We start from the raw sequence: 15,567 nt of genomic DNA, 5'->3' as shown, positions 1-15,567 counted from the left end.
CATAAAGGTCAGACAGCTAAAGAAATGTTAAGTTCATCCTCATCTTGAGCTGGTGCTTCAGACTGACTTTCAATCAAATAAGCTCCAAACAAGTTATAACGTATAATATCCACAAATACTACTTATATAGTATGTACAATACAGGTACAATACTGGCTAGTCTACTTCCTGTTTGGGCAGAAAACTGTATATCTGTGGCTGTGATTCAACAATCTCATCAGCAGGTGGAGCTAGAAAACAACTAAATAACACAGGCAGAGCTCAGAGGATCTACTCTGGAAATCAAAGTATTAATACTTGATTTATTCTGAAATATTGTTATTTTTACTGTTCAGAATTTGATAGAATATCCGCTGTGGCTATACCACTGCTGTACTAGCATGTTTTTAAAGAGAGAGAGAGAGAGAGAGAGAGAGAGAGAGAGAGAGAGAGAGAGAGAGAGAGAGAGAGAGAGAGAGAGAGAGAGAGAGAGGAGAATCTTGTGCAACTACCTTTCCATATGATCATAAAATATCTCTATAATGTTTTCATGAACATTTTCATAAATGTTTTAAAAAATGCTGTCAAAAAATATTTTGCTTGCCCCTCCCCTCTTGACAAGGGACTACTTTAGGTTTAGTTTTTTTGGGTGGGATGCACCATGAAGATTACCCTAAGGATCAATGTTAAAGCAGAACAGATTTCAGAATGCATTTGCATGCGTAGTGCCTGAGCGAGTGTGTTTGCAAAGAGCAGATACACAGAGCCCGTCCCATGGCGGGCCGAGCTGCTGAAGAGGATCCCCTCGTATTTCACAGGACTTTGATCATTGCTGAGTGAAACAGTGGGAAACAGAACGGCGAGGCCATGGGAGCGCAGCTTTGATGCTACGCTCCCACGCGGGACGGTGACAAATCTCTACGAATCCCTGCTGACTTCTAGCGTACACCACTGCCAGGTGTGTGTGCATTGCTGATATGTGTGTATGTGTGCCTATGTGTGTACTCTCTTTGGGTGTGTGTGCATTGCTGATATGTGTGTATGTGTGCCTATGTGTGTACTCTCTTTGGGTGTGTGTGCATTGCTGATATGTGTGTATGTGTGCCTATGTGTGTACTCTCTTTGGGTGTGTGTGCATTGCTGATATGTGTGTATGTGTGCCTATGTGTGTACTCTCTTTGGGTGTGTGTGTACTTTTTTTAAAGGTGCTCTACTCGAAATACTGAGTAGCGTTGGGATTGCCTCCATACGTCTCCCACCGTAACACGTGAAAGATGGACGTGTGGCAGGACCGACTATTACAACAAACAACAGAGAATCTCTCATTACAACAAACACAGAGGGAGAGTGACTTCATTTTCTGTTCAGGAGGCCTTTACTCCACTATAGCTTTATATAGCAAATAGTTGTTTGCCAAACCAAACCAGCCTTCTTTAAACACAAGGTTCATGATGGAAGAGCTAAATGCTTCTGACCAAGACTCAGCAGTTTAAACCCGCAGACAGGACACGCTTGTTATGACTTCACCGGATATGTTTGTTGTCTTTGACGGTTTGAGCGGATGCTGATACTGACCCAGAGGGAGTAGGACGTCTTGAAGGGGTCCTGCGGTCCTTGCGAAGAAGCTTGAGGCTGAGTCGGAGAGGAGTGTTCACTGGGCTGGATCAAGGGCTGAGGCTGAGGCCAGACAAAGTCATACTCTGTCTGCATCTCTGAACGCTTCCTCCTCTGGATGATCTGAGAAGCAATGAGAGGAAGGAGCGAAAGAAGAAAGGGAAATAAGATACATATGTAAGCGTATGGCAGGGTTTATCTTAATAATAAATGATCATAATAATAATTGCAAATTGGAAAATGAAAATGCCACCCGAATACACTTGGGCATGAATAATTTGCTATAATGAAATGTAAAACGAATAATCCAGTTTCCATTTGAATGTTCGTGTAATATTATGTATCTGCATTTAAATATATTATTATTTCACCTTCAAAGACTCTATGGCCAACAAATGTTAATTTAAAGTTGAAAGCAATCAAACAAATGCAAACTTTGTGTCCACTTGTGTATGCAAATTACAAGACACGATTAAAATGATTAAAGCGGTTTTCATTTGAATTATTTTCAACTAAAATATCATATCCGAAGATTATGTGCCTTCCATAAGGGGCAGAACCCCTTATTCTTTCTGTTCTTTTTCTCACATGGTTGTGTAATCCTAATTTCAAAAGAATAAAACAACTTGAATCCTCTGTGTTGCTGTGCCATCTCTCTACCAATATGTAAAACCAATGGAAATGCTTTCGGGCAACATAATAATGGTCTTTCCATGGACGGTTACACTTTCACACACAAAATAAACATGCAAAAAATGTAAACTTACAACGACCTACTTTTTGTACAATTGTTGTGGCAAGTTCCTCTATGAGCTCCTCTTTGTGGTCCTGCAAATACCGAGCCTCATTCTGCTTCTCCTGCACACACACACGCGCACACGCACACACACACACACACACACACACACACACACACACACACACACACACACACACACACACACACACACACACACACACACACACACACACACACACACACACACACACACACACACACACACACACACACACACACACACACACACACACACACACACACACACACACACACACACACACACACACACACGGACAGGGACAGGGACACGCACACGCACACGCACACGCACACGCACACGCACACGCACACGCACACGCACACGCACACGCACACACACACGCACACACACACACACACACACACACACACACACACACACACACACACACACACACACACACACACACACGGACAGGGACACGCACACGCACACGCACACGCACACGCACTGTTCAATGTGACTGAATTACCAGGAGTGCAGACATCTTAGCCAAAAACCATGACTGCCCCCCGGTGATACTGAGAGAACTAAAAGGCCGTGACGGAGAAAGCGGGGATAGGAAAGAGAGGCAAATGGGAAAGAGAAGAGGGAGACAGAGAGAGAAAAGGAAGGAAGAAGGGGAAGAGAGGAATGTCTCACCAAACTGTCACTGAACTCCTCTGCCTTGGCAATGGCCTCCTCTATGGCCTCCTCAGCAACCCGCAGGGCGACTGTGAGCGTCTCTGCCATACTGTGTCCTGTGCCGCACATAAACATTTCTGTGATATTACACCTTGTTAACAACCTCCAAACAGCCCTTCATCCCTCAACACACATTCAGCTCCCTTTACGTTCTACTCTGATCAAAGGGTTCCCAACATGGGGGTCACAACCCCTCCACTGGGTCCCAAGATGATGAGAGAGGGAAAAAACATTGTTGTGCTTCACAAATTCAAATGAATGTTTTAGTTTTAGCTCTTCTGGGCTCTAAGAAGTATTCTAAAACAGGTAGCTCAAATCTGTTGCATACATTTTCTAATGTTTTTGGTCCATTGTGATCAAACAGTGTTACACAAATGCTAAAGAGTTGGAGTGCTCTTTTAAAGGGTCAAATGCAAAAATGATTGGGAACCTTTGCTCTTGACTAGTTTTATTCCTAGCTTTAACCCTTTAAAAGTCACACACGCACACACACACACACACACACACACACACACACACACACACACACACACACACACACACACACACACACACACACACACACACACACACACACACACACACACACACACACACACACACACACACACACACACACACGCACACGCACACGCACACGCACACGCACACGCACACAAGCGCACACACAAGCGCACACACAAGCTTCTCAAGAGCTGCCATTATCTAAATTGATCATTGCATAAACAATTCATGACTACTGGCAAACAGATGAAATCATTAGATCGGAGCTATTTGGCTGTTTGCATATTTATTTGTGTATGAAGGAGTGTATGTGTGTATGTTTGTGTGTGTGCAGAAAATGGTGCAAGCCCGTGTGTCTAAATGTGTTGTCTGTGGCGTGTAGGAGGCTTTCATTTTATTTGTGCGTGCATGTGCATTTGTTGCAGACAGCATGTCAGTGGTTTTATGTGCGTCCTGTGGATTTATGCATGTGTGTGTGCTTGCGTGTGAATTTTTAATGTGTTTGCAGTTTAATGATCAAACAAGAACTGCCACCCTGTGTTTCAGTTCGCTTTAGCATTGTGTTGGTGTGAACAATTATTGAGCTTTTAAACATAAAAGCTCAACCTTTTAAGAAAATGGGACGAATGGTGAAAAAAAATCAATATATCTTCTACAGCAGGCAACAAATGCCTAAAGTGGAAAAGATAATGTCAGATATAATTGTGGCTGAAATCCCCCATCTGCACCGCATCGCTCACCTTCACTCTGTTTGTAGAAGGCGGAGTCGCTGCCACAGATGCTGTCATCATTGTCATTGCCGGTGCTTCCCTCGTGAATGCTGCTTTCTAAAGGAGGGGAACGACAAACGAAGTCTTCAGATAAAAGCCTTTAAATTGACGCCTGTCAGAGAATTGCAAATACTCGGCTCATATCATGCCATATAATAATGTAGCTGCATATTCTTTTACACTCTTGCTGCATTAAAAGTAGGTTACACTGCGCACAAAACCCCTTTTTGTACTCTTGTCAACTGTATTCCCAATTCCATTGTGTCATCTTCTCAATTGTATAGTTTGGTTTCTTCTACTTTGTGTCTCTATTTTGTATGAAAAAACACAAAAAAAGAAACAAAAATGTCATTTGAAAGAAAACGAACATTCCCTTTGCCTTTCGAATGAATCACATGCTGACACTTATCAAAGGGAATATTCTCAGTGGACATACGCATCAACATTTAGTGTGTTGTTTTCTTTACAGCTCATACAGGCTAAGTCTCCTGTGAGTTATATTTATGTCTTTTCAAACTAACGACAAAATTTAGAGTTAAGCAAAGGGACATGCATGTCACCAGAAATGGAACATTTTTCGACTGTAATTCTCAGACTGGTCTTCTTAAAGAGCCATGAAAGCCAAGAGAACGTGTAGTGGTTACAACATCCCCGCCTTTTAAAACCACATATTCCCTCAGTGACCCATTAACTCCTGTTAGAAAGCTCTCCTGTGGTTTGCATCTACTGTGTGCCTTCTCATCAGTCCAGCTGTAAAAATGAAGAGGGTATAAATGGACACACAGGTTATTAGTTAGACAAAGTGTCAGACAGAGGAGGCAGGAGGGGGACTGCCAGGCCACCGAGGTAGAATATAATGCTACGGAGTCCTCTAACTGACCACACTCCAGGTACATTTCCATCTCATCCCCTGACCGCAGTCCATGCCCACTCTCAAACACAGCCCCCAGACCAAACTCAAGAACACCCTGGCTCCAGTTCCACCTCTAGTCACCACTTTAGCTCATTTCCATCCACTAACCAGAGCCAAAACCAAACCTATCCCAGGCCTTGTTCCAAAGCTTCAGTTCCTGCTGCTGACAAAACACAAGCTCAACCACACTCCATGACTCCCATCTTTGGCCGGTCTCCAGCATGAATCCAGTCAAACAGTGTCCTGTTGCTTCTCCTGTTGGACAGGCTGCAGTCAGTTGAATGCTCGCAGCGGTTTGGTGAGAGTCTGCCTTCAAGGAGCCAAAACCACTCACCCATCTCTGCCATAGCTAACCACAACGTCGCCAGGAATACAGCCGGACACACAGCGATCACTCTTCTATGCCACAGTGTTGCCATTGGATGCATTCTTTGTATCTCCCACAAGCGTACATCTTACTAAAATATATACATTTTGCATACAATGACAATACACTTAATAGAAATATTTCAGAAGGGGTTTAAGCCCAACATATGAAAGGATGAAGCCAGGCAAACAAAAAAATTACATCAAAATCAAATCATGTTCTCCATCTTTTCCCTTGACAGCAGCAGTAGCAGAGCCCACTGTCAGATACAGTATGTTATATTCCCGCTGGACTGCAAGATGAGCTGCTGTTTGTCAAAGCACTGCGACGTTTTAGTGCAGAGCCTGTAGGCCAGCAATCACAAACTCTGACATTACCTCACAGTGACATGCTGTTACTCATTTAAAAAAAAATATTTTCTACAACATCTGCCCACAGCATCACCTGAAAGATTGAAAGATGTATGTGTGTGTGTGTGTGTGTGTGTGTAGCACTTTGAGGAATGCGCATATGATTTGCATGCCGCCCCCCATGTATCTCCATTCATAGGCCCAGTCCTCCCGCTAGAAACGTGGTGTAACAAGTCTCCAAACCATTACGCGCTCCACCCACCCTTCACTCCTGTAGTTGTCTGGCTCTGACAGAAGCCGGCGTTCGACAGAGCTGTAGTGTTCTCGCTTGGTTAGAGCTGAATTATAGTTTCTGGCAGTGTGGAAGGGCACAATAGGTGGGGAAATTACCTGCAGCAGGCCAGGACAATGTGGACACAAAAGGACTGCTGTCAGAGAAAGTGAGCCGCCTCGCAAGAACGGGTGGGCAACACACACACGCGCACACACACACACACACACACACACACACACACACACACACACACACACACACACACACACACACACACACACACACACACACACACACACACACACACACACACACACACACACACACACACACACACACACACACACACACACACACACACACACACACACACACACACACACACACACACACACACACACACACACACACAGGCTAAGAAAGCTCCTGAGGACTGGGTATGGTGATAATTCATCCCACAGGGAGACCAGCTCGTTGTTTACATACCAACACCAACCTCTGTCACAACAGCCTGTCACTTGTCAACTTGGACATCTTTGAGATATCCACAAAAGTTTTGTTGTCAACTGTCAGTCATATGGCTGCAGCCTGAAGCAAGCAGTCCTGTACACAGCACATGTTTGTACCTGTATTACTGTCTATTGGGACTAAATAATTTCATTCGCTCCTTCATTAGTTTGTCAGCGGTCAGAGGGAACTTGGTATATTTACACATGTAGTGTTGTGGCTCGCAGTTTTGAGGCATTTGCGCAGAAGCCCTGAGAGGCAAGTGAGAAATATTTTTATTTTCTTCATTTGCACTCTTGTGGCCGAAATGAGTATTACAACAATAAACAGAAATTAGCTGGATAAAAAGTACTTCGTTAAACCATGACCGTTCTTGCCTCTCACACCTGCTGTCCGACTATGATTCATATATAACAAGGCCACAGTGATGCAATGACTAGTGTTGTGTCTTTAATTGGTCCTAAACGATGGCATGGCTGCTTTGTCATTGCAGATATGATGGAAGGTTAGTGTGTGTGTGTGTTTGTCACTCCACATTCCTCCTCACATTAAACTTCTGTATTTTCTCTCCATGAACATCATCTAACCTTTGTCCAACACACCACCTGCCACTCAGGGAAGTAGAAGAGGAAATCATTCGATATCGCCATGGTAACAACACAGACGATAGTGGTGACCTGGCATCTACATGGCTGTCTGAGTGAGTGAGTGAGTGAGTGAGTGTGTGTGTGACGGATTGATTTTGGATTGTGTGTGTGTGTGTTGACTGTGTGTGTGTGTGTGTGTGTGTGTGTGTGTGTGTGTGTTGCATGTTTGTGTGAATATAAGTTGGGGGAACAACGTGAACTTTCTGTTAAGTGTTAAGAAATAATGGAAAAGATACAAGTGATATTACAACTACTTCCTATATAATAGGAATAGTAAATTGAGATTTTGGACACTAATGAATCATAGTAATTTGGCAATGTCACTGATGGATGTGTGTTTCTAAAAAATAAATACATCATGGAAACTCAGATAAAATGAATATAGTCAATTAGGCCTATATAGTAAATAGGGAGTGATTTAAGACACAGACCGTGCATTTAGGAATATATCTTGCCCTTTTGACTACCAGTGAGGAAGAAAAAGGAATTGTTAACTACTGTATCGCAAGTTGAAAAACAAAAGGCACTCAACATCTTGCAATAGCGACATAAAATCTCATTGTCCTCTAAGAACACATCTCAGCACTCAAAAACTCTGCTCATTAGTGGCAGGGTTAGTTGAATAATACGGTTTGATGGGACCAATTGAAGCAAACAAAATCAGAAAATCCACTGTAGTTTTGGCCCTAAAATACAGACATTTTTGCCAATTCCACATCTAAAGTAGGGATTAAGTTAAAAGAAACAGAGCCATAAAGAGAGAATATGTGCGGAGACGGAGGGAACTAACAAAAGACTGTATAAATAAATGAGCCAGTTAAGTTCCACTTATAGAGCTAACGTTCCTGAAGTGCCAGCAGCAGCAGCAGCGGCAGCAGGAGGAAGAGGAGTAAGGAGAGTCCAGACGGTTTCCTTTCAATTACAATGCAGCATCTGGCAGCACACACAGCCTCGTAAACAATGTCCTCAGAACAACGGCTGTTTACATCACGACAGGCTGGGAGGTAGTGGAAAGTAAACAAGCTTGCCTATAAGCTTATAGAGTTTTACTCACCTTTTGTAGAGATGATGCCACTGTAATTTAGCTTTTAGGACAAAACCGCATTTTACCGAAAATATGTTGTCGTTTTTTTTTTATATCCATAACCCTTTCACCATTCAGGTGTCAACATTTCCAAAGGTGTTCATGTGCAGAAATGAATTGGTCTCAGGGCCAACATAGTCTTTAGAGTTCAAATGATGGAGGCGGAACGAAGGAGCAAAATATCTCAATTAATTGTTAGTTATAGCTTTTTGTATTTAATTTGGACATTTTCATAATGAAGCTCCTGTCACCTGCAGGTAACTTAAAAAGCACTTTAGAAAGCCTTGTCGTTTGTACTTGAATGAGTACAAATCTTGCTTTTTTGGTGGAGGAGAACAGCCGTGTTGACATTGTCCTGGCACTGACGCACGAGATTAGCCACATCTAAACTTCTGCGCTGTGCTTCACTTTGCTTCACTGTTGTAAGTTGAGACAGTTTTTGGCTAAGTAACCCCTCATTGGACATAAGTGGATCAGCAACATAACACACGCACTAGTTTTCATGCAAGCTATCTGGGGAGGGCAAACTTTAACACTGAAAGATAATCAGACTTGCAAGGTCGCAGCTTCTGTCGACGTTTTATATTTGTTTATTCTGCATCTTTTCCAGTGAAACAGCCTGTATTATTCAGTAGCTTAAATGGAAGCCCACATTTCAGACTGTGACTCTAAACGTAGCACAATGGTGTGGGTCAGAAAATCACATTTCAATCACTATTCAATTACAATTAACTGCTTCATAAGCCAACAAGTGGTAGCCAAATTCACCTGTACTAATGAACTCTGAAGCGTGAAGTTCTCAACTTTTGAAATGGACATAGAAACAGATGCAGTCAATGTGTTGTAATTGGTCTGACTAATATTCTGAACAACCTTTTATTTACGCTACTCTGTATGCGCATGAATCAAAACCTGCAGACAAAATGTACTTTTTTGTTTTTTTTTACTAATAAAATTCTAATTGTGCATTCAAGACAAAGACTAACAATGTTGTCTTTTTTGAAACATGCGCATCATTGCATACTCTGATGCTGGGATTGAGTCTCTGTCCCACATACACAAGGACATCTCTTCCTTTGTTATCACACTGAAAAGACAGCTGCAGCCATAGAAAGCTTCAAAACACTGCAGTGCTTGTCTTCTCTCAATTTTCACACCAGGGAGAATATTGTGTTTGAAGGTGATAATATGTTTGAACATTTCTTGAGTCACCGTCATCTTGCTGGATAGGCGGGAAGCCTCCCACAAACATTTGGCAAGAGACAGTGACAGCAAACACAAAAGGCAGGAGAGAAAAGTGGGACAACAGTAATCCCCTGTTTGAAATGAATGAGATTTAAGTGTCAAAAAAAGAGAAAAAAGTCATCGGCCTTGCTTTTGATACTTCGTAACAGACTCATCACATGACAGATTTTATGACGCTTTACCATTAAACCAGACTAGAGACGTAGTCTGAAGAGTGATGTACAAAATGACACTGTGATGGAAATGTTAAAGGGATAGCTGACCCCTTAGACAAAACAAAAAAAGTCCTCAAATAAACTTATCAGGCTGTGAATACACACTCTTTAAGGGAATAGTTTAATATTTTGGGAAAAAAAACTTTTTTACTTTGTTGTAGAGAGTTGGATGAGAGGACAGACATCACACCCATGTCTTTATGAAGCTGGAGACAGCAGCTGATTATCTAAGCATAGCACAAAGACTGTAAAAAGGGGAGCGTTCCTATGTTCCCCGGGTCCTACGAAATCAAACCCTTATTTTTTCAGTACCGAATTGCCCGGCAAATATGCTTATTTAGATCCTAACACTACCCCGTAACCCCGACCCTAAACGTAACCTTTAACCCTAACTCAATGCTGAATTAAATCAGCGAAGGCATAGACCTATGCGAACATAGGGATGACCCCGTAAAAAGGGGGAAACAGCTAGCTTTTGTCCGCAGGTAACGGAAGAGAAAGATGAAAGATACAACGTTTCACTTAGTGAACTTGAGAGGTGCTGGTAAGTGGCTTTTGTTACTTTAGGACAGAGCCAGGCCAGCTGTTTTTACTATTTCCAGTCTTTCTGCTAAGCTAAGCTAACCAGCAGCTGGCAGTAGCTTCATATTTAGCATAAAGACGTGAGAGTGACATTGATCTTCTAATCTAACAGCAAATGTGTTTTGAGGTAACCACCTAACATGTTGATTTTTCCTTTGTTTGACTTTTTTACTCTACTGTCCTAAGTCTGCTAGTGCAGCAGCAGTTCAAAATGAGCCGGTTCAAGGGGACTGATGGCTTGGCCTTGCAGCTTTCTCGAAAACTGCTCATTTGAACACCGTCCTTTCCGTCCTGACCAATACAACTGCCATGCCATACTTGTGTAACCTTGCAATGCAAAAGCTTATGCGGCCTAAAAACTACTGGCTTGATTTTCATGAAACTTGGTGGAAGGGCGTATGATAAACCAAGGAAGCACCCATTAATCATGGAACGGATCTGAATCATTGGGTGGATACATGAATTGTTTTTCCCTTTTGTTAACATTGCGAGCATTTGCGCTGAATTCATGGGGTGTAAGAATAATTGGAAAAATGAGTTCTCAACCGGGAAAATTCCCACTGCATTAAGATCGTGAGACAGAGCATGCCTGAATGGAGGTCTGTGTTTCCTGAATGCCCTTATAGTTTTAATTGAAGTTGCCCTCTAACCTTTTACCACAACACTACACAGCGGTTTGCAATGTTCCATCTAATTTCAGATCTAATTTCAGTTTGAGCACCGAAGAAGAGTGTTTTAGTTCTAGTGTTCAAGATAAATGTACAGTATGTATTAGTAAACACAGCCGCTTGGTTTCATGCCATACTGGCGTCAAGACATTAATTGCTAACTAAACAGATACTCCAATCAGTGCTTGGCATCTGCGGATCCACTTAATGAGGAATCTGTTGTCAAAAAAAGGGAAATTCAGCTATTTCCTTTCTGATGTCTTTCTTTTTCCTCTTTACAATACATGCTCTCGAACACTTCATCCATAAGACTCTTTCTTTCTATCATGCACAGCAACACTCTCACTTTCTCCTGCTCACATACTGTATATACCCAGAGGACGGTATGGTTTTTGTGACAGGTCACACAGGAGCGTTACTCCATTCCACCAGAGGTGATGGACAGGAATGTACAAATCACTCACTCCCTGTTGTCTTCCTGTTGGATTGAAGGTCACACATTCTCTCTGGAGGGACATGATAGATGCAAAACATTTCTCTCACCAACTGTCATGTCAGCTGCCATTTCAGACTCAAGCAGAATTGATTTCACAACCATTGGCCCCTTGGTGATAATAAAAAAAAAAAAGAACTTTACTAGCACACGTATAGCGGAAGCCTATATTTCACATATGGTTGAGAAACGGTTTATGAGAATGTTTTACATTCCTGCGGCTGCTTTTCTATATGCATGAAGAGAGGGGACCAGTTTTAAGACTCAGGCAGTTTCTGAGCCACACAATAAATATCCTTTTCTCGGAGCAAAGTAGACCAAGCGAGATGTCGCAACATCAGTGTGTTAATGAGCAACATCTTTATCTAATTTAATTTTTTTCCAATCTAGTGCTCATTTACTTGCTGAAGTAAAACCTCATTATATCCTGTTCAACTGAAAGCTCAGACATCCTGATATACATCATGATAATCTTTTACAAGCTTGCTCAAACACTTGACATGTCCAATTCTAAGCTGCAAAAGAGGTTTTAAAAAGGCATCTTCGTTCAAGTAAATTCAAATCCAATCAGATTTTTGACAGGTCTAGACTTGGATTTAAAAAAAAATACATTTTCACAACCCCTTTTAATTCAATCTGATATAAAACGTAATATGAAAATACAAATATGTAAAAAGGAAATAAATGTACAAGCTCCTGTACGAGCAATATGTGCTTAAACATCCAGATACACACAAGCAACATACACAAACATCACAGTATATCCATAATGATATGGCATGTCAGCTAGCCAGTTAGTGGGAGCGGAGATGCAATATTTGAGAATTGGAAGCAGTTTAATCTGTTGGGCTCATATGAGCTGGGACCAGCAGCTGAGTCACATAATCCTTCCTCCTCCACCCCAGATGATGTAAGAGAGGAGAGGAGAGCAGAGGAGAGGAGAGGAGAGCAGAGGAGAGGAGAGGAGAGCAGAGTGGGACGGGGGGATAGTTGATTTGGGGGAGTAAACAGAGGAAATTAGAAAACTGCAGGTTTTGGGTCACAACAAAAATCTTGATTGTTCGTGGAAAGCTTCCTACTTACTGTAGAGTCCAACTCTATCATGTTAGCAAAATCAAGTAAATGATCTGTAAAATGCATAAAATGTATCCAGTACTGTATTTCATGCCTTTAATTTGGGCTGTCTTACACTGATTGATACGTACAGTTTAGCTCCAAAAATGAGGCATTACAGCCACGATGATTATCTCTATTATTATTTATTGTTTATACCATATTATACCATAACCTTTCATTGTTTTCTGTATGACCTTTATTTCACAGTTTGGAGTCGGAGTTTGGAGATGTGGAAAAATGGGAGGGGGTGACATGCAACAAAGGTCCCAAAGCTTAAATCAAACCTGGGACATTGCAGTAATGTGGCTTTGTTACCACTCGGCTACCAAGTGATCACTGTCTTTACTTTTAATGTCTACAATCGTGTTAATGTTTTTATTGTCCTAATGTGTTATGCTTTCATTTTATGCAAACTTGTAGGAAAATAATTTTCTCTTGTGGCTAAATACTTGTAAGTTTCTTCCTGACCAACATATTTTTAGACAGGACAGTGAGCCAAATCTAGCTACTTTAGCCCGTAAAGATAGTCTTCAGATGGTTTTCACAATGGCTAGACGTGCTGTCTGCAAAAAGGAAAATGTAATAATGTTGCGGTAATGACAGACATCTTGCCAGCTAGGTCTACTGTAGCTGTGTTCCTCTACTGTGTGGGTTGCATATGAGCCGACATATTTTGTTATGATTATGATGGTATTTTTTTTTTACCCATATCACTCAGGCGTACAAACTCAAGTCTGACCTGATTTATCCCCTCTGTGCTCCCTTCATCCATTTAATCCCATGTACCATGGTTTGAAATAATGCCTTGGAGTCAGCTACAGAGGCAGACCGATCATGTCACGGCCGGGTCAAAACAATGTTATCTGGAGGGGGGGGGGGGGGGGGGGGGCGGGGGGCTGGATAAAAGCTGCCCAGCTGCTGTCTTGCACAGGAACAATTCACTGAGGACACAAAGTGGCCCGAGACACCGCAGGGATTAACTGGCAGGACGAGTCCGCGGGGTTGCTTGCCATCACCGCTGACACACACCAACACTGCCTTACTCACACATAGAAAATACAAGTTCATAACACAAGTGGGGTTCCTGTGGACGGGATCCTGACACTGGGTTTATACTTCCTCTATCATCACTTTGAGTTAGCTTGACTGCATGGAGCCAACGTCTCCCTTCTCATACTCTCCTCTTCTATCAAGCCCTCTTTACTTCAAAAGATCGATTTGCACATTTAAATGAGGTCTAAATAAAATATATAAAAGAAGTGATTTCCTCACATCAAATTAACAAGGCGATCAAATTAATTAAAGTGTAAAGAAAATCCCCCGCCCTGAACATAGTCCTAGAGAGATGTGTTTGTGTGTGCGTGTGTGTGTGTGTGCGTATGTGTGTGTGTGCGTGTCTGTGTGTGTGTGTGTGTGTGTGTGGGTGGGTGGGTGTGCGCGCATATCACTTAACATCAAGTGAGTGATCATTTAACAAAGCAAACTAATGAGCAATCAAGTGAGATTGTGTCTGCGATTTCTCTTAATGTGCGACCAGAACCTTTGCATCCCAGACTCGCAGAGTTATAGAAAGTTAGATTACGTCTCTGGCCAGACCGGCATTAATCACAGCGTGACACAACTGAGACAGAAGGCTGCTCTGCAATCAAAACTATGCCAAGGAGAATGATTAAAAGATGAGAAAATGAACAGCAAAACAATGGCAACGCAATACACAGTGTTAACAGAGTTCATGCACGACTGATTAGTTATGTGAGAGGATGAAGTTACCTGGGAGATCAGAGAGTGCTCCTCTCTCTATTATGTGCTTTCTGTACAGAGTCTTCAAAACCTTGGCGCTGCCGAACCTCTTGAAACGACTCTTCACATTGTTATAATACCATTCAAGCGATTGCGTCCTTAAAACCCTGCAGACCAGAAAGAAAGGCGAAGAAGGGAGGAGAGAAGAAAGAAAACACAATATTAAGTCAAAAAGAACAGATGGCAAAGACACTGGCAGCAATCAGATTTTATTATAAATACACCAAGATTATAACTTTGAGTTCAAGCCAAGACTTCCATTAAAATCTGCTGCAGTATCTTTAATTATAACCAGACCTTTCAGAGTTGTTCACTGATTTGAAGAAAAACAGAAGGAGTTCTTAGGGGTATAATTAAATAAAAAATGAGTCAGGCAGGACTGTGGTTTTACTTTTAATACAGGTTTTTGTGTTTTCTGTCAAAATATCATGTCTAAAGCGCTGCTTTTTTATTTGAAGCAAATAATTGGCTTTTTAAGAAGACGTGTTTGACAGCAGTTAATGCAGGTTTGTCAGATTTGACGTCACATCTTTTTCCAGGCTTTTCCTCATTTCATGGTGCACAGACGGTGGGTGCTTGAATGCCAACCAGTCAGTTTTCAGCACAGAGCAGACGATTATATAAGTAGTAATTCTAAATAGAGAGGGTTATGAAAAGCCCTCAGAAAAGTGCTCCCTTTGCGCCAGTGCTGCGTCAGATAGTAGGAAACTCGGCCAACATTATGTTTAATCATGCGGTCCCTCCTGCTCTGCTTTTGCCTTTTTACACCACTGTCACACACATTAATGAGGCTAAACAAACACAACCCATAAAGACAGATTTCAAGGAGACAACTACACAAACACACACTGTGAGTGTATTGTATGGCCGGACGCTACTATTTTCTTGCAAGAAATGTAAAATAATCAGCAGTAGTGTAAGTGTTTCATATGTG

General features: G+C 42.0%; 1 protein-coding gene across 1 annotated transcript in view; it reads right to left on the bottom strand.

Moving 5' to 3' along the window:
- Positions 1 to 15,567, bottom strand: part of myripb (myosin VIIA and Rab interacting protein b) — a gene marked incomplete at both ends in the record, with an annotated part of 98,202 nt that overhangs the window by 11,321 nt on the left and 71,314 nt on the right. The window contains 5 exons of the mRNA XM_083936351.1: positions 1,555 to 1,716; positions 2,371 to 2,451; positions 3,057 to 3,154; positions 4,343 to 4,429; positions 14,604 to 14,740. Of these exons, the coding sequence (XP_083792477.1) occupies positions 1,555 to 1,716; positions 2,371 to 2,451; positions 3,057 to 3,154; positions 4,343 to 4,429; positions 14,604 to 14,740 (565 nt within the window). The remainder of the gene's footprint in view (positions 1 to 1,554; positions 1,717 to 2,370; positions 2,452 to 3,056; positions 3,155 to 4,342; positions 4,430 to 14,603; positions 14,741 to 15,567) is intronic.

The sequence above is a fragment of the Echiichthys vipera genome, assembly GCF_963691815.1.
Source record: "Echiichthys vipera genome assembly, chromosome: 21".
NCBI classification, from domain to species: Eukaryota; Metazoa; Chordata; class Actinopteri; order Perciformes; family Trachinidae; genus Echiichthys; species Echiichthys vipera.
Note: the sequence above shows the minus strand (reverse complement) of the source record. Positions and strands in the feature narration are given on the sequence as shown.